At 38.4% G+C, this 23,181-nt stretch overlaps 1 protein-coding gene across 1 annotated transcript; it reads right to left on the reverse strand.

Moving 5' to 3' along the window:
- Positions 1-6: 6 nt before the first annotated feature.
- Positions 7-23,130, reverse strand: LOC145478618 (protein SFI1 homolog). The gene is made up of 33 exons (XM_081456712.1): positions 22,803-23,130; positions 20,406-20,475; positions 19,811-19,945; positions 18,551-18,622; positions 18,246-18,356; positions 16,444-16,538; positions 15,844-15,961; positions 15,460-15,562; positions 14,912-15,068; positions 14,213-14,374; positions 13,815-13,885; positions 12,850-12,942; positions 12,518-12,615; positions 12,303-12,419; positions 12,096-12,176; positions 11,685-11,766; positions 11,274-11,366; positions 10,645-10,730; positions 10,247-10,322; positions 9,515-9,610; positions 8,777-8,853; positions 8,193-8,295; positions 7,409-7,505; positions 6,813-6,973; positions 5,919-5,993; positions 4,683-4,757; positions 4,189-4,308; positions 4,010-4,066; positions 3,704-3,909; positions 2,519-2,832; positions 1,773-2,301; positions 846-960; positions 7-652 (listed from the first exon to the last, which is right to left on the reverse strand). Exons 1-33 carry the CDS (start codon positions 23,056-23,058, stop codon positions 533-535), a joined length of 4,221 nt encoding a protein of 1,406 aa, XP_081312838.1. The 5' UTR covers positions 23,059-23,130; the 3' UTR covers positions 7-532.
- Between the last annotated feature and the right edge of the window lie 51 nt (positions 23,131-23,181).

The following is a 23,181-nucleotide window of genomic DNA, read 5'->3' on the forward strand; positions in this document are numbered from 1 at the left end:
ATACAGAATTTTAAAACTGCAGTTTGTTTTATTTTTAGTCAGAAAAGCATTACTGGCCTATCTGGAGGAGAACATTCCGGGATTCAATAAATCGCAACTTACAGAGGAATATTAATCCCGAAGGAATCAGCCTGCCTCACTAGTCCAGGCTCGTACATTTTAAGAACAGACGAAATGAACATGAGTCTGGAAAAGGTTCTCCCTGTCCATTCCAGTTACATCTTACGTTGCAATTGTTGAGTGGACACATGTTTCGCATTTTTTCCTAGCTTCCGATATTTTGTTGTGTTAGATGAACTGATAGCAAAGGAAACGGTCCCATTTAACTTGCCTCCACTGTACTCAGAGCATTCATTACTCAACACGTCCTTCGTCAAGCATGACCCATTACTGCTGCGATTTAGCCACATTCTGTGGGTATTTGGTCAGTAGAGCAGACGAAGCTCGTCTTGTGAGTGAACGTCCCTTGATGGTCCAAAATCCACAAAGGGAACAGTAGGATTTCACAATCTTGACCTGGAAATGGCCGAGGCTAGGCAGACGAACCCAAACCAGTTTTTTGAATGAGTTCTCTGATGCTCGATGCCACTTCTTCAACAAGAGGTCGAGTCTTTCTTATTCTTTCCGCCATGTTGTGCACTTCCTCGGTCAACTATGAAACGATAGAGATAAAGATAACAAAAGATGTGAGTAGATCAGTTTGCCGACCGAAGATAGGATAGCTCAAGTGAGGTTACTATGAGGTAGCAATGGATTCTCGGAGAAAAAAAACAGAACAAAGATTATAACAAAAAAACTAAGATTCCGACAAAAAAACAAAAACCAAGCAGTTTTGTTTTTCTTACTTCATGTAAGCACTGTTCAGTTTGTAACAACTCGTCATCCTCATGGTTCGGTCCCAGTCTCTCTACCTGTTCCTGAACCCACACGGACAACTGATCTCGCTGTTTCTTTTTATGACTCAAAAAAAAAAAGAAAAAAACATAATAACATTACAACCATGTGAAAGACAGCTGCATTTGGTTTCGCCGTCAGATTAATGTAAGAACAAGGGAAAGAGTGTAAGAGTAATTATTATATTTTCAGTCCAGGGCCCCTCTGGATATCAGCCTCGTCGCTGAACGGGCCACCCTGGCTAAATAAAGTTTAACTTTCCCTTTACCTTTAGTGGAAACAAATGCGCGTCAAGCCAACTTTCAAATATCTCGAGCTGTAGTTTTCAGGGGTTTCATTGACATTTTCAGCAGAAAAGCAACTGGTTTTCGCAGGAGGGCAAAACTTTTTGATATGAACTTCTCCATAAGAAAACCTTCCCTCTAAATGGTCAAACCAAGCGGGCGAAATCATCCTCACAGCTGGTCAATTTTCCCGGTACGCGACCCTTGATGAAACCCGTGGGACTGTTTTCAAGATTGGTACCTGCAACACTTGGTACTTGTAACACGTGAAAGACAGCTGGAATTGGTTTTACCGTCAGATTAACGTAAAAACAAGAGAAAGAGTGCAAACAAATGTGCGACAAGCCACTGTCAAATGACTCGAGCTGTAGTTTTCAAGACTGACGCCTGCAACACCTTGTATTTAGCATTGTAACAGTAAAAGTTTCGGACATTGTTCTCGTTACTCTGCTTTTCGTTAGGTTGATGGCCTTAACCTATTCCATTTTAAGATTCCTGTCTTTCGCCGGCAATGTTTAATATTGGTACTACAGTGACCAGATTTGGACCTCAAGAACACTATAGAAACAAGAAAACGCTAAATGATGTATTTACCTATATGTAACTTTGATGTCTTGAAATTCTTGTAGGATATTCTTCATAGCTGCAACACGTTCTTGAAGATTTCCTTCGCCTTTCAGTTGACTCAGCAGTTCACTTCTTACAGCCTCTTCTCTCGTATTCGGTTTACATTCCTCATCATCCTGTTCTTCGTCGATTTCTTCCTCCCCGTCTTCTCTCGCCGCCTCTTCTTCGTCTTCAGAGCCTCTACTCGATAACGAGGTGGCCGAAGGACTGGATGCCAGTCGTTTTTCACTCTCTAGGGAGGTGCGAGGGGTTGATGCGGGATACGGTGAAGTAGAAGCAAGAACCTCCAGTCCCTCAGGCACAGAGGGATGCATTTGGGCTCCCTTAGCACGTGAAGGTAGGGTGAAGGACGAGGGAGGTAATAAAACTACTCTTCGTTCGGGTCCTCGTGCCTGAGCCTTGTTCGTAAGTGATGGAATGGAAGGTTTTTGTACGGGTTTCGATACTGGGTCAGCGAACCCGTGCTGCCTGTCACTGAATGCAGCTTCTGAGGAGTCTGAAAATAATGCATGACTTCTCATTCAGGCAGAGTGGCGAAAGCATTTTCTTTAAATTCATGATGTTTACAGAAACTATCTTATCACTAGTGGTGATCTCCTAGATAAAAGACATTCATAAACTACGCCATCTACTCCACCCAAAACTTAAAACTACTCAGTTAGCTAACTGTTGCTCAACAAAGTAACGTTATCAGAGTACATTTAGTATCTCACCAACTGTCTCTCGAGCTTGTTTCGATCTCTCTGCACCAGGAAAAGATTCCTCCCCTGAAGACGACGGAAAGACAATCGATTCCTCCCTAGGGTTCCTCTGGTGGGGGTGGATATTGCTCCTCATTTGATAAGACGGTCGGGGTGGCGAGGAACGTGGTTTGGTTTCGTCATCGTCCACTTGGTCCGTGACACGCGTGGATGGCACGCGCGGTGATACATTTGTTGCAATGGATATTTGAGTGAAATCAAAGGACTCCCTCAGGTAGTCGGGTTTTCTTGGTCGCGGACGTTCCTTGAAACCCTCTGACGCAATTCTAGCAAAAATGGAGGGAGGAAACAGACCATTAGAAAAGGGAGGCACCTGCAACAGAGCACAAAGTGGAGAGTTCTTGCACTTACTCTTTCTGCTACTCGAGGAGGGAGAGCAATGTCACTGGTCTTTACAATTATTTGGAGAAACGCTGAGGAATCCTTCGTGTAGATTTTTCCTCAAATGAATGGTGCCATAAGGACGTGAAGAAGACTACTGACAGCGCGAATGGAAACGGATTACAATAAGTGCAATCTTGAAAACTGGAGCCTTCTGTTTCGAACTCGAATCCAATTGCTTTGAAATTTGAAAATTTTAATTTCTTAAAGAAATCGCATTCAATCCTTTGTCAAGTCCACATAAAACCTTTATTTTAACATGATACTGAAGAGTGAAAGCTTCAAAGCTCGTGGGGTCGTGTATAATACTCAACTAACTAATACGGAACTAAGATCAAAGTATCAATCTAGGGCCTTAAAATATTAGTTCAAGTTCAGTTCTAAAAATACGCGTAATCACTATCTCTATATCAGGGTGTGGAGGCAGTTGAACTGTCCAAAAAGAAGTCTTAAAAATATTCCTTCGTAATAAGTAGCCTTTAAATTTCCTTGAAATTTAAATTATCTATTTTATTATTACAATTAACCAAATTTCAGAGTGCTGACCCACGAAAGGCTAATGAGTCTCTCGTTAATCTACCATTGATGTCGGGATCAAAGCTACATTCTGACCATGTTGTTTCTTGCAAACCAAGGGAACGTTTATTCGAGCCTTGGATGCAACATAGTGATACCCCTACCTCTCTAGTTCACAATATTGTAAAAACAACGCGCAAGTTATCAACTTATGGAAAAAGAACTGCATTTCTTTTTTACCTGTGAACTTCCATAGTGTAGGCCGAGGGTTGGATTGAGGGGACAGAGCGCGTTGTTACTGGTAACTTGGCAACTGGCCAATCAGATTTCGGCTCGATCACAGGTCTCGGCCTAGGCTTGCCTCCTCTCTGTCGAACTCGATTTGCCGTAACTCTTCTCCAGTGCATCGCACAGCGATACACGCACTGGTGCACGGAATAAGCAGCCTGTGAACAAGTGATCAAGAGAAGGGATGGTGGTCAAGAAATGTGATGAAAAGTGATGTGGAGAAACTTGAGAAATGACGACTGGTACAATCGAACTAACCTCGAGCTGTCTTTCTTGGGCAAGTCTTGATCTTTCTGAAGCCAGATGAAAGCCAACCTAAAATGTCACCACAAGGGAAACAAGCAATAAATTCCAATAGTAAAACCAATCTCGCATATAGCGAAACGTTGGCCAATCAAACATCAAGCCTACGATCTAAAAGTGTTACGTCGTCACACCTTCATCCACTGCGTGACTCCGGTCCGCAAAAGTCTGTTTCGTCGCTCTTCCAAAGCTCTGGCGATTCGAACTTCTTTCCTCTTACGAGAGATTGCGTACTCCAAGAGACCATAAAACGCCTTTAAACCACACCAAAATAACCGTAGATTAAACGCGGTAGAAAAAAGGACAATCTCTTTCGTCGCCTAGTGATTACTTTTGGCAAGTCTTACATGGCAGTTTTCATATTTTGGGTCCAATCAAAACCCAAGTTTCCCTACGAGGCAAGTGTGGTATAGGCTGATACTTGACTAGTTAGATCGGTCGGGCGGCGGGCGGGCGAACGGGCGAGTACAAATTTACCTTAGTCTCACTAAACTTAAAATACAAGCGCATAGAACTAACCAATGATACTGAATATGAATCCGTCACCGATGAATCAATAAATACTCCGTGTTAGTGAACAGTAGCATGGTAAATCTAACTGTTCGTACGTATTACACACACTACTCACCTTTCTTTGTAGGTTCACACTCCAATGCCACAACGCCAGAACTGTCTTTCTCTTTTCTTGAACTACAATGGCGTGCTGAAAATTTACACATTACAAACTTGTGCAACTAAATGAACTGGGCCAAATCTGTTCTAGATATATTGTTGAAATGTTTCAACTTTTTGGTCCGTTTCTGAAGATTTCGCTATCCTTTTTCTCACTTTAGGTTTCCGTTGGTCAAAATTTTATTCCAAATGGTGTAGTTGAAGATGTCGTAAGTTTAAGAACCGCACGTATAACTTTATGAAAGACAAAAAAGCAGCAAACATTAATGTACAATGAAGCGCAACAAAAGACTGAAACATTCCACAGCAATATTTGGTTTTGCGTCCTGCACAACGGTTGGTTGGTTTCCCTTAACGCTGTGGTAATATCAAAAATTATTTTGAGCGTTCATGCCGTGAAAGAAATGAAGAACTTTCGCTATAGAATCAAGAAAACAATTATAAAAGTTCAGATGAACTTCAAACAGCTCTGAAAGTAACATCTATAGGTTTCCACGTTTTCTAACACATGCACTCGTTTTACCATAACGCCTGACGTGGAAAATATTTCTTTATTAAATATTGTGAAAGAATAACGAAGGATGCGAATGCAGCCATAACACTACTGGAAAAATGACCTGGAAAAATGACCTGAAAAAATTTCAGGCTCTGAACAGGATTCGAACCCATGACCTTTGCGTTACCGGTGCAATGCTCTACCAACTGAGCTATCAAAGCCACATGAGAGCGGACTTGTCTGGGTTCGGCCCTACATGTTCACTGGACGTAATACTCGGCTCAAATATATGAATTTCATGGTAATGTCCAACAGTAGCAATTAAATAATGAAAGAATGAAGGATGCGAATGCAGCCATACCACTATTGGAAAATTGACCTGAAAAACTTTCAGGCTCTGAACGGGATTCGATTCGTCAGGTCATTTTTCCAGCAGTGTTAACATATAGGGCCGAACCCACACGACCGCTCTCATGTGCATGGCTTCGATAGCTCAGCTGGTAGAGCATTGCACCGGTGACGGAAAGGTCGTGGGTTCGAATCCCGTTCAGAGCCTGAAATTTTTTCAGGTCATTTTTCCAGTAGTGTTATGGCTGCATTCGCATCCTTCATTCTTTCATTATATAATTGCTACTGTTGGACATCTATTACCATGAAATTAAATATTGTAGTTACAAGATGGTTTAAAATACTTACCTTTTTCTTCCATTTCTTGAAGAAAGCAGCGGTAATCCTTCGATTATGAATCCACATGCTTTGTCTTTCAAGAATCTGAAAAGGAAAATTACGTCACTTACTCTAATTCAATTCCAAAATTTTTCCTTAATTTTCTGGCATAGCAGCTGGTTCAAGTTTAAACGTAGGTATTTGCCAGCTTCAAACTTTAATTTAAAAACAGTTGTCAAAAAATACAGGTAGCCAATAAAATCATCAACTCAAATCATAAAATATCATTCGTCTTTTACAGTTTGTATGTAACCCTTCTACTACGGGGACCGGGGATAAAGTACCCGGGAACGGGGACGACCAAGAATATTCACCTAGAGAACTTTTTTTTTTTTTTTTTTTTGTAATTTTTATTTTTTTTCAACATTTTGGGTTATAATACATACAATACAACACAAGACATAACACTAGTTACAATACTTACAATACGTCATAACTACAATAGATTACATACAACAAATTATAATTACTAATCGTAGCCTAATTATACCTAAAGAATATACAATGCGTTGTTTACAATAGTGCAGCTACCCAAATACAGAGAAAAAAAAAAAAAAAAAAGAAAGTAAGTTAGTGACATGCTGAGAAGGAGAAATTACAAATTAAGCTCAACTATTATTAAGAGATGGCATTAGTTTTTCCCACTTTTTGTAATGTTTATAAAGTTGGTTATTTTTGGTAGCTATTTTTTTTTCAATGTAATAAACGGTTTTTGTCTTTGCTAAAAATATTGTAAATATTGTAAAAATATTCACCTAGAGAACTTGCATAACTCAAACTACAAAATGTGTAAGTAACCCTACCACCCGGGCACACGTATGGTCAAAAATGTCGTCCAAGAAAAGTCGCACAAAGGTCGCTTACCTTGATCCTGAAACAAAGGTGAATGTAGCCCTTCCATGCTTGTACCGCTTTTCGTTGCAGTGTCTTATTATGATGATCGCAAGCCTTATTTCTGAGAGTCTTGTCTCGTACCGACTTCAGTTTGAAGGATTTCCAAGCACGGAACGAACGGTGTAATTTACCTTGCAAAGCAAATAACATTGTCAAAAGAGCAACAATAACCATACCTTCCGGTAATTCCAGTTAACCTGCACCTGATTCGTTCTTGTTGACCTGCACCTCTTTAAAACCTCTTTTTTGATTTGTTCTTGTTTATCTGTACCTATTTCGATGTTAGAGCTAGGGGAATTGTTTATGTTCTTTATCTATTGTTTCGGTTGGCCAATCATAAAGAACACTGTAAACGGTGCAGGTTGCCCCTTGTAATCCTGAGCATTGTTTTCCAAACATTGTGCGGTATTTAAGTTCTAATTGCATCCTTTCCACCTCTGGACTCTTAAAACCCCAGTTGGCCATTTCACCAACGCATGGTTCTCATGACAACTGATCAAAAAGGCCTACTTCTTAGAAAACCTCACTTTGCTGCATAAACAGAGTAACCAGCACGTCTTACTAACCTCTCGCGAGTTTCTGTTGTATTTCCTGAATACGTTGCCACTGCTGCCACTTCTTGACGGCATGATGAGTTGAAAATTCTTTCCAACACGAGAAACACTGCAAAGATTTAACAGTCTTTGGGTGTAATAGGATCAAACTGAACCATAGACGCTTAACGGCCGACGCCTAAGAAATACTCTCCCAAGTTAAGCTCGCAGTTCAGTACAGTAAAAAAAAAAATCCACATATAAGAACTTCAAGGTTTTTCAGGTTAGCCATAAAAAGGTCTTACACGTGTATACATGTATGTGGTGCATGTCTATTAGGCACTAATTTGGGCATTTAGGTTTCTAAATAGATTATGCACCAAAAATATTAAAGAGAGAGTTAAGATAAGGTAAAAACCTAGTAGGCTAAACTTAACATTTGGCATTTAAACCCCATTATAGGAAAACATGTCGAGCCTAAATATTGAAACATGTTCTTATTTGAACCACGCATGGATTGGTGCATGTATCGAAGCAGTTTAGTTTTGTTGTAGTCTATTGAACATAAACAACCTGAATTTTAAGAGGATCAATCGGGGGATCCAAAGAAGTATGTGTACTGCATGTCCTTGGAATGTAGTCTTCCTTTTTAGACACAATAAGACGTTCCTCATACACAAGGAAGGGTCACACTTAATTGGACAGGCAGCAAGAACCTTTTCAAAATTATAACCTATTCTTCCAGAATCATCGTGCGGGACATTTCAGGGAGAAACGTAAAACTGTCCTCTTGTCGAAAGCCTGCTGTTTTATTCACCTTGAAAAGTAATGTTTGATTGAACAATGTCTTCGCAACATGCTTATTTCTCCTTTCCTCTTTGTTTGCTTCAGCGTTCCGCTTCCACGTTTCGAAGGTTGACCTGAGAACAAGAGAAGATAGTTCGGGCCTATGTATTCAAGAAAAGTGCTGTAATTCTTACCCAAGGCAGTCAAGGCATCAGTGATTAGTATAAATCTACTAGCATTCTATCATGAATGCCGTTCTGTTATTGGCTACGCTGCTCACTATCTTTTCTGTTGTGGATAGTTAGTAGCAATTGCTTTGGAATGTTAACCGCTTCTTTGCGTTTTCAAAGCGTCTGTGTCGTGAAAAGGATGTAGATAAAGTTTTGAACGACTAGTATCGTCAACTATCACGCGATAGAATTCTCGAACTCATAATGTAATTGTTAAATAGAGTATGACAGATAATTATTAGTACTATAATTTTTTCTCGTTTAGAAAGTTGTAGTAAAGTGATATACATAACTTTAACGATTGGGCTTCCTTTCTAGTGTACGACAACAAAATTTGAAAAGAATTGGAAATTAAGGCGAACAAGAGACAAACTTCAAAAATAACCTCAATCGATCCAAATTGTGCGCCTGAAGTCGCTCATCGCTATGCGTTTCAACAACCTTCACATGCTTGTGATGGCCCTGCAAAAAAAGACAGCGAAATATACATTAGCAATGCAACCTTAAGCAGGTTTACTATAAACTGATCTACATTTCCTATTAAGTTACCAGAAGTTACACAAAAGTACGTGGATAGGTTATCGACACTCGCACGAAGTTCTATTTTCTCATGTTTTCCTTTTTCAATTAGAGATAGAGATCAAGTTACAGTCGCGTTACCGATTTAAATATGTACAGGTAATCGTATGAATGTGAGTGCAATTAAGGATTTACACTACGAGTGATATTTGAAAATTCTCTCAAAATTGGACGAGCCTTTAGGTGAGTGCAATGTGAAAGAATTTTCAAAATATCGTGAGTTGTGTAAATCCTTAATTGCTCGAGCTTTCAAACGATTACTTATTTGTTATATGAAAATTGCGAACGCGGGCGCTTTAATTTGCACTGCAGTGCAAATTGAGAATTAACGATAAATTGGTTTGCTCTCAGCCAATCACAATGAAGAAATTTTCTCAGTCATATAATAAACGTAGATAACAGTTAATGATCGAGTCGTCAAGAGATAATCACAAGGTTCTTTACATAACTAGCAACTGAGATTACTTCAATTTAAAGATTTGACCTCACTTCTAGCATCTAAGCAGTTCAAAAGTATTTATTACCACACCGATTACCGTCTCACCTTCCAAGCACTGATTACAACAGAGAGAAGGTTCCGTTGATAAAGCAGGTCGGCACGTGCCTGTTTCTGCCATTTTAACTGCCTGTGATGAACAAACTGAAACAAAAGCACAACAAACCCAAAATAACAGCGGTCAGTTTGTGCTGTTTCAGGTGTCACAAAACGCGAACGTCTCCGAGCGCTCGCAAAGTATATATATAGTTTATAAAATAACTGACATACTACGCGCACGCTCATTGGTCGATAGGTATGTTTAGATGGGAGTATGTAAACACGGTTGTGACGTTTTAGATTCAGGCGTATTTTTGAGAAATATTTTATAAAAGCAATAGAGTACTACTCTCGACACTTAACTCCAGTTTGTGCATCATGAAGTGGCTAGGAGTCTTGTTTCCCACCCACTGGAAGGGATGCTAGTTTCTTGCAGGTTAAGAGCCAGGTTGTCAGGTTGTCCCAACAATTCGCCAATACCAAAAACACAGGATCGAGACGAGTAGAGGAGAACTGTGGATTTCCCGTGTTCCAAAGGGGAGTGAAAAGGATAAAAGAACAAGAACATTTATACAACTGGGTATAGAGAGGCACTGTGACAGTAAAGTGTCTTGCCCAAGAACAACACAATGACCCCAGCCAGATCTCTATGGATCATTAGATACTGACAGTTCAACGCACATAATAGACAAGTTTTTAATCTCCGTAAAGCAAATATTGTGGTTTGAGACCAGGGCTCACCTGCTGCCACGCTGCCCACGTCTTTCTCAAAAGATGAATGTAGTAATGCCTCACCGATGAATGCTGTACTGAGCGACTGGGGCAACACAAGCAAACCATTAAATGTTAACGACCATCTTGTGAAGTTTTTTAAATAATAGGAGTCAAGGGCCGCAGGTGATGTAATACATCAAACACGAAAGACCGTGTTTGACCACATTTTCAAATACAGAGGAGAGAGTTGACAATACGACGCGTTGCGGAGTATTTTTGACGAACTTCGAGGTGTTTGGTAATATGGTCAAACACTGTCTTTCGTGTTTGATCAATTACGTAAAGATCGCATACGAATTAGCGTCGTATACCAGTAGGTCAGTGAAGTGAACATGGTGACACATCTGTGGTGTATCAAAGTTTACCTTAGTTTTATTTCTCTGTCAAATTCTCTCCACCGTGTTATTCCCATTAGAAGCAATTTTCGATTGCGGTGATCATCAGCCACAGCCTAAGAGTAAAAGATTTAATACATCTAGTTTAGAACCATGACTTGTCGCATAAAACCCTAACACAAAGTTTTGTTTTCTCTTTTAAAAGAACAGTACAGTATATTTCTCTTTGCTTAATGACTTCCTCTAGGTTTTGGGTGATACACTAATCGGGCACTGAGAACCCTTGATGTGACAGAACGCAAGGCAAAAGGATAAGGTTGCAACGCAAATTGCAAAATTGTGGAAAATCTCTCAGCGAAGGAAGCGTGTTCAACAAATGTATTCAAGGGCCAAAGCCACAAGGATGTAGTAAAATATCGCAAGAAGCACGAAAAATTATTTCACATGTATACATTTGAGTCAACATCCCAAGCCCGTGACAAAAATTGCGATTCAGGACCACCATATTTAGTTGAGTAAAAGATCGGACTCTCGGAGTGAACGGTTCAGGAAAGGTCACATTTTCGTTGAAAAAGTGTTAGTTGTTAATCAGTCTCAGACAAATATAAACAAAAGCAAACTGTCTCAACTTTGTCTCGAAAAAAAGCTGCATCTTTTACCTCCAACTTTCTTTCGTGCAGTTTACTTCGTGCTCTTTGAAGCCAGAATTGAATAGAACGCCTCTTGATGACTTCATCATTATGAAGAATGGCCTAAAATAAAGCATAGCCCTTTAACGATTAATAACATTATTCTTTTAGCCTGCTGAGTAATACATGTAAGAACTTGGAACGAACTTCCGATTATCGCGTCAAAAGGAAAAGTCAGGTTGCTTACGACAAAACAAAACTTGCCGGCAACTGATAAATCCTAAAACATATACTTATCACAAATCAGTTGTTTTCTTGTTAGTAACTTGCTTTCGTACTTTGCTGATTTTAAGCTCAGTAAGAGGGGAGAAGAAAGAAGGGTTTGATGTTAACAAAATGGAATGAAGGTCAAAGTACAGAGAAAATGAAGGCAATTCTTACCATTCTTTCCATCATTCTGACATCCATCATCAGCTGATATTTTCTCCACCACGAGTAAAACATCTTTGCCAGAAGTGCTTCCCTGCAATTTAAAAATACTATAAGGTAAAATAATCAAATTGTATTATATTTTGGGAAGAGAACATCACGAGGTCCAAACGTCCGTTAGGTCTAAACGTCCGTGACAACCGGAGCCATCTGAAATTGAAATCATGTTTTCCATCTTTTCATTGTGTAGGGCAAACATTTGGTGTTTTTCCAGACTTGATACAAAATTTTCACTTTTTCTCCGACTTGAAAAAATTGCTCCTGCATGCCCTTACTTTCCCATGGCTCTGGAAAAACCTGATTAACATGCAGTAGTCTTAAAGACGAGAAAGTGTAGAATTCTTTTGTTCTGTATTAACTCACCGCCTGAACTTTTCTGCAGCAAGGTTATGTTCTTTCTTGGAGTGGATCAGATCCACAAAAATCATCATTCTACAAAAGTATCTACAAAACACGAGAATGTGTTAGTAACTGTCACCGACACCTTCAATTTCCAAGAGTCTCAAAAATCTTTTTGCTGCTGTTACAATGCCAATCAGACAGGTAGAAAATGTTGACATTAAAACAAACCTGGGCAAAGCTCTTTCACGGAAATGATAATCAGCTTTTCCATACTGCGATTTTCTGAATCTCCTCCACTGGCAGTATCTCACCCAAATTGCAAACAGCTTCCTCTTCAGCTGAAAACTACACATGAACAAGTTATTAACCAAAGGCAAAAGAAAACCCACAAATTGCATCCCCCAAAAATGATTAGAATGTTAGAAACTTCACATTCGTCTTACTTGTGATGTGCTCTTGCTTTCCTGGAAACTGAAAGAAGCTTGAGTTCCTCCGAATGCTCACATCGCCTTAACCAAACATTCCACACTCTCTGCAGTTGCTAACAAAACAAATTGCAACTCGTATAGTCACTGCATATTGTCAAATGGCATCATGGGCACCGTGTAATGAATGCAGATGGTATTGGAGTATGGTCAAGAAATAGAATGTACAGTACAGTAATTGTCCTTTCAACATGTTCTTTCACCACTGCATTATTGTCATGAGTATCAAATAATGTTTACACTTCCTGTCATCTTCAGTACCTTTGGTTGTGTTACCATACTCTACTTACAAATCTCTGCCACAGATCTTCAGCCATCCTTAGTCGCATGTTCTTTAGTCTTCTCTGGACAGCTAGCAGATGAAGAGCATTAAAGCAGGTTTTCTGTACAGGACACAAAAAACTCTCTAATATTACGGTTGGAAATTACTGTGGCAGTGAAGGCACTCATACTGGTCAACTTTCAACTGAAAAATTACAGTCAGAAGTCTATAGAAATTGGCCGTGTCTGAAAAATCAGTCTCAGAATAAACGGAAACTTAAATCCACCTGCATTCTCATCTGCACATAATTACATATAATGCTAAGAGAAAGATTATAATACACAAAAGATCATTGCAGAGAGGATATTTTAACGTATTCCCGTGTCTGTCTTCACCATCTACAATATATTATTATGAACTCGCAAATTTACCAGCTCCCAGTTTGCTTCAGTTGATAGATCAGTTGGTAACAAAGTATAGCAGAGGTCGAAGGTTTCAATCCCGTTCAAGCCTGAATTTTTTTTTCAGGCTTTATTTTTAGCATTTATTGTCAATTTTCACTCGTGAATTTGTGCGGTCGGGAATCCTTATGCGATATAAGGCGAGATTGCTGTCATCATTTTGTTAGCGAACGGGACTTTGGGCGCGATGCAAGACGAGTTTGCCAAGCAGAAAGGTCTCTGATGAGTCCCTTGGCCGGGACGAAACGAGCTGCGTAAGACTAGCCACGAACAATGTATTATCACAAGTAACTGTCACCTTTATTGTCAATTTATTTTTAGCAACAGCAATAATCTTTTGCATAGAATATTAGTTTTTTGTGTTGTAGTTGTTTTTATCCTCACAGAAAATTACTGAATGCATGGAACACATTGTTTGTTACATAGTTACACTTAAATATAGCACAAATCCTGTGTGATATGTGAATTAAACTGAAAGTCTTTCAAAGGACATGATTATAAATTTAACATGCTAACAAAGTTGATGACTAACCAGCAAGTGTTGTGTATAGTGATGGACAGCAATGTCTTCATTTTCATACTCTTCATGTTTCAGAGCAATGTCTTTTAGTAAAATTAGAGAAAGTTAAAGAAAATTGATTACAGAGAGAAACATTTTACTACGATGCAAATGTCACATCATCATGACCACATGAAGATGGTCTTTTGATCAATATAATATAGTTATTGTCTATAATGTATGTATACTCTCAATGGGCGAAATGTTTAATGCATTGCACTCAACATCAAGTAGTCCGGGTTTGAGCATCCATGCTGCGATAACTAATGTTAAGAACACAGCCCTAACTGTCTTATCTCTTTACTCTTATTACCGATCTGAAAGAGATATTGTTGACTCTTGGTTAAAGATCAAAGTGAGGGCGAGGATACAGTATTTCCAGTTAACAAAAGCTCTCCTTGCAACAGCCACATCCCCTTTGTAACTAATTAAGTCATCAAATTGAGAAAGCTCTACTCGTCGCTGCCATCTTGTTACCCAAATGTCAAATGACCTTTTCAGCAATACAGATGAGAAGTGTCTTCTACCAGCATCTACATGAACAGAAAGTAGTTTACACAAACATCTTACACAAATTATTAGTATTCAATAGTACACAAATGGGAGTTACATGTAAGAGTACTGAGTGCCATTACGCTTTTAGCCAGATGGGTGTCCAGGCATCCACAGGATAAAATGTTTTATGCTTCACATGTAGCACATTTTGGATGCACAATTTTCAAATCCTTGCTGATAGCCTGATTACCATTTTGTTTGATCATAAACATGATGATTTGACAATAAAACATGATAGACAAGTCGAAAATGGTACTGAGTATTAGGAAGTGTATAGTTTTTTGCTTTAATAACATTTTACAGACCATGAACCTTTGTAAACTTGACATATTTATTTGTCTCTAACAGCATGGTTAAATTTCAAGAAGTGGGGTGAGTCCTGTGATTTGCAATCTTTAGTCTGACAATTTATTGATTTACAGTACACAAAAAGGCAGCTAAAGCTTTAATGTAATGAACAGCACACTTCCTAAAACAATGTTCTCTTGTTGAAGACAACATAGTACAGCACCTACCATGTCGCAGCTGTTTCAGTTTTTTGACTGATCTGTAGTGTTTTAGACCTCTCCACACTCTCAGCAATAATGTTCTGTCATAAAATCTTGAGGCAACTCTGATCTTTTCCTTCTCTTCAGTTTTAACTGAACAAGCAGAAGTCCACACTCTCCAAGTCTATAGATGAGAAACCCAAGGTATTATTGCAGCTATTACTACATCAAAGAGAGAAGATCCACAGCAGGAAGGTAGTAAGGACGAAGAAAGGGGTAGAGAGTGACCCTCAGGAAGAAATACACTTAGATTATAAAATTATGGTTATTACTTTCTCTGTTGTACAATGTTTTATAGTACAGTGCACTTCTGCATGTACATGTATTTTGATAACAAGGTCAGTAAAATGGTTGGAACATTATATAAAAGTAAATGGTTACTATATGTAAGTTATCTGACTTCAACTCCATTTGATAGAGAGTGTGCAAACTATTAAACTAACATCAGTTGATTGATTAATTGATTGAACTGACATTCAGTGATAGATTACTAGGCTAGCTGTTTTTTTCTCTACCTTGGTCATAAGACTATCTGCCCAGAACTGGAGGGCTACGTGGTCCATCTGTTGTAACTTATGCTTGAATGTTAATTGTGCCAGCCACTGATCCCAAACTCTTCTGCAAAATGTAAAAAGTGCAGTACATCATGGGAGTTGCAAAATAAATTATTGATTCATTCAACATTTACAGTAGATAATGTTGAACATATAAAGAGTTTCCCAAATACTTGATTAATTTTCTAGATTGGTAAATGAGATGTCTGCCTTTAAGATCCAATATATTGTATGATCAGGTCTCTTAGTATTCAAATTCCCAAGAGGGATAAATATCTTTTTGGGAGGAATTTTTTGACTTATTACATGAAGCATAACATTATACTTCTTGGTAATTAAAAGTACCTTTTAAGCTGATTATCAGCGAAATCCATAGCCAGGTCAGTCTGTTGTCCTTTGTTTCGTCTAGACCGAATGTAGACCTTCCAGGCTGACCAGCATTTCAAAAGTAATGCACGGTGTGCTATAGAGAAAAAGAACAACATCAATGAACAAATAAACTAAATATATTACAATATTTAGAGAGGAAGCCATATCAGCCTTAGCTGGCTATCATGTAGGTCCTCTATCCTGGTCGAATTGGAATGTGGAGACGTTGGTTTCTGTAGAGGGAGGAAATCTGGAAAACCTGGAGAAAAACCCTTCAGAGCAAGGCAAAAACCAACAACAAATTCATCCCACATATGGTACTGGCCAGAATTGAACCAGGCCACACTGGTGGGAGGCAAGTCCTCTCACCACTATGCCATCTGTGCAAATTTAATTTTATAATAATATCAGTCCCTGATCTATCAAGGAAAGAAAATTTCAGTAAAATGCATTTGATTCAAAAGCTGCAAATTGATGTAAGGAATATTTCCTCTCATAATAGGTAAATTGTTTATTTTGTGCAAAGAATACAGTCAAGTACTGCATGAATTGTAAGTATACTATAGCAATCCTCACCCAGGTGATGAGCCATCTTGTCTTTTGCCTTTTTTCTTCTACGGTGATTAATGAAGTCCTGCCAAGCTTTCCAGGATTTGTGCCAAAGTCTATATCTAGAAAGTAATATCGAATACATCTGTCAATCAGAATAGTATGTAGTGCTCACTTGCAATCCGTTGGTAAACAAGATTGATAGGGGTGGGAGCAGCAAGCAAATGGTGGAGTTCTACTTCTTACAAATTAATTTGTGGAAATTTGTATACATGTAGGTAATCATACGGTTTTGAGTTCAGTTTGGAATTAGTCTGCAAGAGTGAGTTTTTCAAAAAGCTGAAATTGCATGAGCCACTTTGGCGAGTGCAATTTCAGCTTTTTGAAAAACTCACAAGTGCAAATTAATTCCACATTGAATGAGAAAAACCATATGATTACTTATTAATAATATAAACATGAAAAAATTTGCGTGGAGGAAGTGCCAGAAGACCTTTCTTGAAGCCATTTTTTCTCATTCAAGAAAACTTTTTTCAAAGTTTTTGAAAAAATTTTCCTCGTCATTTTATGTAATATCATTGGTTTCGAAAATTTCCTATTGTCTTTCAGCCAATCATAATCCAGAATCATGATGTGTAATTTGCACCGGTGTTACACTTTTTGCACTTGTGTTACACTTGAACTGCACTGCTCTCAGCCAATCAGAATCGAGTAATTTTTTCATGTATACTATTAGAGTTGAAATTTGATGATTATACTTTAACCTGGTAAAATTTAATGTGGCTAAATATCATTTAAGCTAGGATAAACTCGAGCTAATGCAGCCAGCTAGCGTGCCCATCCAGCTAATATCATTTAGGCAAGTTAAATATGAGCTTATGCAGCCAGCAGTTTCCCTGTCTGGGAGTACGTGACCTGTGGGGTGGCCTTCAGGGGTTTTGCAGGGGTTTATGGTTCATTGCATAATTGTTGTAGTATATTCAGCTGATTGTTGCGGATCAGTTGCTCTGCTTTGCTTGCGAATCATTGTGGATTCTTACACCCTCTCCTCCCTCCCGATTTGTTCTTGGTCAGGGTAAGTATTCTTCAGGTAAGTAGTTTCCACTGAATTTCTTTCAGTGTGACAGTGCCAGTTAGCGGACACTCATTGGGTGGTCCCTGCTTTCCAGGGTTGCCATGGATACCTCCTAGTGGCTTATGGCTTTGGCACCCTGCTAACCTTTAAGGCACCAGTTCCCAAGCTCATCTATTTGTGATGAGTTTAATTTCTGTCAACTAATGTGGTGGCCTGATGGTCTGATGGCTGGCCTATTACACTCCAGACTTAGTGGTCCAGGTTTATGAGGCAAGGGTCTCTGTTCTGTGTTCCCTTTCCACCCAGGAATATTATTGCATTCTAGCCTAATGTCAGAGTAATCCAACAAAAATTCTTGGGGTTACACTGTGCCTGCAATCAACTACCACGATCCCACAGAGAATAGCAGGGACACTTCTAGCTGCAAAGGTTTCAAAAAGAGGAGCTTCACGTACATGTAAGGTCTGGCCTGACACCTCTTTTACTTGTGTTTCTATCAGCCAATTTTCAACAAAATTAGAAATGTAAACTATAATGATGGCACAGGCATTTAACTGCATAAAATTAACACACATGATAATAGCAATATGCAAGTAAATGAGCTCACCATGATTCTTACTATAGTTTAGTATATCAAGAACCTTACAAAATGTTTGAGTAGTCACGGCTTAGAATCCTGTCAGGGACTCAGCTTTTTGTGGTCCTACATTCATGATGAGCATTACTGTTAGTAATGGTAACTTTTGGTGCTTACCTGTTGTGATAATCAGCTCTGACATTAAGCTTCCACCCTCTTCTTCCAGACCACCAAATATCCTGCCAAATCTGTAGAGTGCGCTGCGCCAGCTTTCTCTCATAGTGGGTTCTGTCAGTCCAACAGAAACACTTCCAACAATGTATTTTTCAAGATATTCCAAATGGGTTTCATTCACTGACAGTTACCCTGAGGTAGTTTCAACAGTCTACAAGATTGTTAGCCACTAGTACTGTCTTAATAAAAGTAATTTCTTGACTTAACAGCAAATCATTTTAAAATGAAATGAATGAATGCACTTGTACCTTGCTGTAACAGGAGCCACTCTTCCAAATGTCTTCCTTTCCCAAATGAATGAATACTTCTTGGTTAAAAACCTGTGCATAGAGCAATTCCGAGAGTAAAGCTACAGTACATATACACATACATGTAAAGGGAGCCTTAAATGACAACTATAAATGAAAGAATAATGTAACTTTCAGCTGCCATAAGGACTGGGACAGAAAAACTCTGAGTCCCAAACAGGGGTGAGCTTCTACAGAGCTACAATTAACCCTTTACCCCCTAAGGTGAACGGTAGTTTTTCCCAAATCGGCAAATAAAGACACTCTGCCTGTGTATAATATACCATTTCAGAAAGCTATTAATCAGCTTAATTAAGAATTGACATCAACAGCTATGAAGGAGGTAGACATTTTGAGAGAAATTGCTTTAAAATGGGAAAATGAATGACTTCAAAAATGTGTCAGTCTTCTACTATATTAGGTATACCCCTAAACTATAGCTTATTTAGCAGCTCTTAGTGCATAGCTTGATATGAAACAAGTCCTTCATTCCATTTGCATCCCAAAAAAGGCACTAAAAACTTCTGGGGGTGGTCAACCATGTCTTGGATGGGAGGGGTCAAAATTTTATGACTTCAATGAGCAGATCTTCACAAGACAATTTTCATGGCAAAAATTCATAGATTGAAATCTATCAAATATTAAGTTATGACCTTGTGTGCCAATTTATACTCTTAGGGGGTAAAGGCTTAATGACTGACAAAAGCATTGAGACACTTTGCAGTAAAATTCCATTTTCAAACATCTTGTAAACATTTTGCCTCCCTCCCTTCAAACAAATTACGATAAGTTGATTTTTCTATACACTGATCTTAGACTGCACTGAGACCACAGCAGCTGCAAAACATTAAATTAAGGGACTGGGGGTATCAGAAAATTATTGCTACATGAAAATTCATTTGAAATAGAACAAGGGCTAAATATCACCTGCGTGTCATTTTCTGAAAGTGTCTCAACTATTTTTTGTCACCTATTGTAGGTCTTTCACTATATTCATAATTATGTGACCTCATGTCCTCCATAATGCTACATGTAGAATTATTATTATAGTCTGGTGTTGGCACTTCTGGTGAGCAGTTTGAGATAACTAAGGACAGTACACATAAAAAGGCAATCAAGTTCCAAATTTCAAAAATTTAGACCAAAAACAAAGTTAAACAATACGTCAAATAGTGACTAAGTAATGGAAATAATATTGTAAGGTAGATTTTTAAATGAAACCTTCTTCGAGTTTCTTGGAATCTTGCATCGTTTTTATCAGGAATAGCTGTTTCATGGTGAGATTTCTGCTCATGTTGTGGTAAAGACTTCACATGTCTCTTGTGGGCTGCACCAACATAACCTCCATCTACTCTTCTAAAGAAAGAACAAACATAAACTGTGATCTATAATTTATACTTAAAGGAGCTGTTACATTATTTTAGGCATTTTTGAGGTAAAAATCACTTTCATAGTGAAGGAAGCCTCAAATACACATTTAGATCTCAAAATAAACAAGGATGGTTATGACTGAAGAAGATTAAAACAGATCAAAAATTGGAAACTGGAAAAATTACTTGTAGCCAATTCTTTAAATTAAGATACATATGCTGTCCATGACAGAGTTCCATTAAGGTGAACCAAGCTGAGGTATGCAATAATTATTTGGCTTGCTTAAATAATAATAATGTAAGCAGTATCCTTACTTAACAACAGGAACAATAATTGCCACGCATGCTGAATTTTGTGGGCTATACAGTGCATACAATATATGGCACTTTTTCATTGCTAAGTTGTGACTATTAGCTTCATGTGGCTTCTTTGTAATGTAGGTTACCTTGGGATCTTTGATGAGAATTTAACAGCTTTTCTTTCCTCTTCCTTAATATTACTTGACTTAGCATGATCTGCGTAAATAGTAGGTATAAAGCATTAACTTAGACTTGCAGTTAGCTATCCACAAATGCAGAAAGGGTCATATTTGAATAAAAAATCTACACCACAATACGTTCAAGTCCTTTATCAAGCCTCTCCCATTAACCCTTCCCCTGCAGCTTAATACTGATATGTTGGTTACAACTACTAGCACATTCAAAGATACATAAAAAGCAAACTAACAAATAAAGGGGACAGGATTACTGGGAGGATAAAAATACAAACATAACATCTTGGATAGATAGATAGATAGGTAGATAAATCATTTATTAAACTCACAACTTGCAGCTATAAGCTGAATTACTTGTGTTATATACTACATGTTTAAAAAAATTCAAACTATAAAAGTTCCTAACTATACATGTACATAAAAAATTATATAACAATAAAATACATCAAACTAGTATAAAATTCTATTTACAATTGTTGTTTATTTGCATAGTGCATTATGAAAGTATTTCTAAACCTCTTTGTTTTTACATTTGGGATTGAAAACATATGCCTAGTCCTGAAATTACATCTCTCACTGTCATTGCACGCGGGCAGCAGGCCAGCTAGTTTGTGCTGGTCATTACTCTTTACAATTTGTTTAAACAGAATGCTACATAATTCCTCACATCTATGAAGCTATATCTGTCAATGTTTTGTGAGTCACAGGCATGAGATTCTCATCCTGGGAGTGCGTGGATTTAAAGATCAGCTGAACATATATAAAGTCTACAGATTCTGAAGATGCTTGAAAACTTTCTGAAAGGAGTTTGAAACATTTTCTGTCCCAGTCACAAGATATTTGCCAAACAAAAAGTTAGCACCAGTAACTGTTAGTAGGGTCAAAGTATTAAACTTATGGGCTTGACACTCAAGTTGACAGGTGCAACTTTATATTATTTTGTAGAATAGGCTTGGATACATTCTTCCAACATAATTTCAAGCAGAATAAGCAATTTTGAGGTGAGCATAATGCTGGAAGAATAGGGCATTAATTTGGTAGCATAATTTGAGCAGAATAATGAAAAATGAGTTCCTTTTTACTGTTCAAGTTATGGACCAAGACAGAGTCCAGGTCCCTTACAGTAACTCACACTCCAGCCATCTTGACCAAAAGAGCTTGGTCAATAAAGGATTTATTATATGGGTTTTGGGAAATTTTTCTTGCAGGACACAGCAAGTAGTCCTGAGCAGGTAAGATAGCACCATCTTGCCTGCTCAGGTAGCCAATCACAGTGCAAGATTTGGTTTATCCTGCCCACTGATTGAGCTAGCCATATACATGTAATAAGAGTGGTATAATGATATTAGGTAAGATGAATTACAATATTATTTAGCTATGCATAATGGATATCAATTAGTTTTAGGGGTAAGGCTTAGGTTCCCTTCCATGTTTGTGAAACTAAATTATACTGTCTGGGCTTTCATTATGTTTTAAGTCACCTGTTGCCTTGATCTCCACACCGGTAACAAACTAGCTACTTTATGGGTGACTTGTATCAACAAAAGGCAATATTACATGTACTTCACTACGGAAAACCAGGTTTATTGTCCATGGGAATTTGCAGAAGTAGCTGTTGAGTATGTACAGCCAAGTGTTACTAATATGCAAGCAAGCAAGACATGTGAGGCAAGCAAACTGGGATTCCCAAGCTAACTAAGCTAACTTAGGTGGCTCAAAACAGTTTACAGCAGTTAGATTTTGATGGTCATTATAACCACTCTTTATCGCTTGATGTTACAATCATGGTATCAAAAAACTGCCCAATCTTTGGTGAACACATTGTTATCATTTTCATAACACAATAGGTTATCATAGCAATAGTATGACCTACTAAAAACACCCTTAATTACACCTTTAGGGGCTTATCATTCAAAAACGGTACGGTGAAATTTTTTTATATTTATCAAAACAACCAATCAAAATCTAAGTGCTGGAAACTGTTTTAAGTCTCCTTAAATGTAGTGTTAGTTAACCTAATAGGAGTGTTATCCAGGGTAATCACAACGCAAGCCATGCAAACCAGTTATCCCTACCGACAGTAAGGATAACCACAAGCTAACAAAGGCAATTATTTTGTTTTTTTTTTTTTTTGGGGGGGGGGGGGGTGGGAGAGGGGAACTATTTAGGTTAACCAGATTCTATTTAGTCTAACCAGAGTGCTATTTAGGCTAACTGGAATTGGCTTGCATGTTTGTTCACTTGACTCGCTGGCTTGCACTTTGTGTAGACTTTTCAAATTTCCCGCCAAGCACAAGCCAGTCGCAAACATTAAACAACAGCACTTGTTCTGTATTTTGCAGCACATACCTGAATCATTTCCACTTTTCACGCCTTTTCTTCGACTTTGCGGCGCTACACTCTGAGCTCTTACGACCAGATGGGTACTGAGTTCCTTCAGGATGGCTTGCTTGGCCAAGACACGAGTAGACTTGTCATCTTTAGTAGCGAATTCTTTAGCCTTCTGTTTTGCACCAGACACAGACAACTTCTTTGGTTTTGTTGGCGTATTGTAACGCTCATTTCTCATGTGTCTTCTTCTGCCACCTGGGCTGTCTTCTTGCATTTTCAGCTTTAAAAGTTCCAGCCATCCCAACTCATACAACCCGCCATTTTTTCCCGACTGACTACGACGACCACGATGACAAAGCGGCGATTTCCGACAGCAACGAAAACTTCCGAGAACTTT

The sequence above is a fragment of the Orbicella franksi genome, chromosome 2 (assembly GCF_964199315.1).
Source record: "Orbicella franksi chromosome 2, jaOrbFran1.1, whole genome shotgun sequence".
NCBI lineage: Eukaryota > Metazoa > Cnidaria > Anthozoa > Scleractinia > Merulinidae > Orbicella > Orbicella franksi.

Excerpts from the sequence above, each read along its gene's own strand:
- LOC145478618 (XM_081456712.1), bottom strand. The coding sequence starts at position 23,058 with ATGCAAGAAGACAGCCCAGGTGGCAGAAGAAGACACATGAGAAATGAG. Across the intron at positions 4,758-5,918 it reads TCAAGAAATGGAAGAAAAAG|CACGCCATTGTAGTTCAAGA; the intron begins GTAAGTATTTTA and ends GTAAATTTTCAG. Across the intron at positions 2,833-3,703 it reads TACACTATGGAAGTTCACAG|AATTGCGTCAGAGGGTTTCA; the intron begins GTAAAAAAGAAA and ends CATTTTTGCTAG.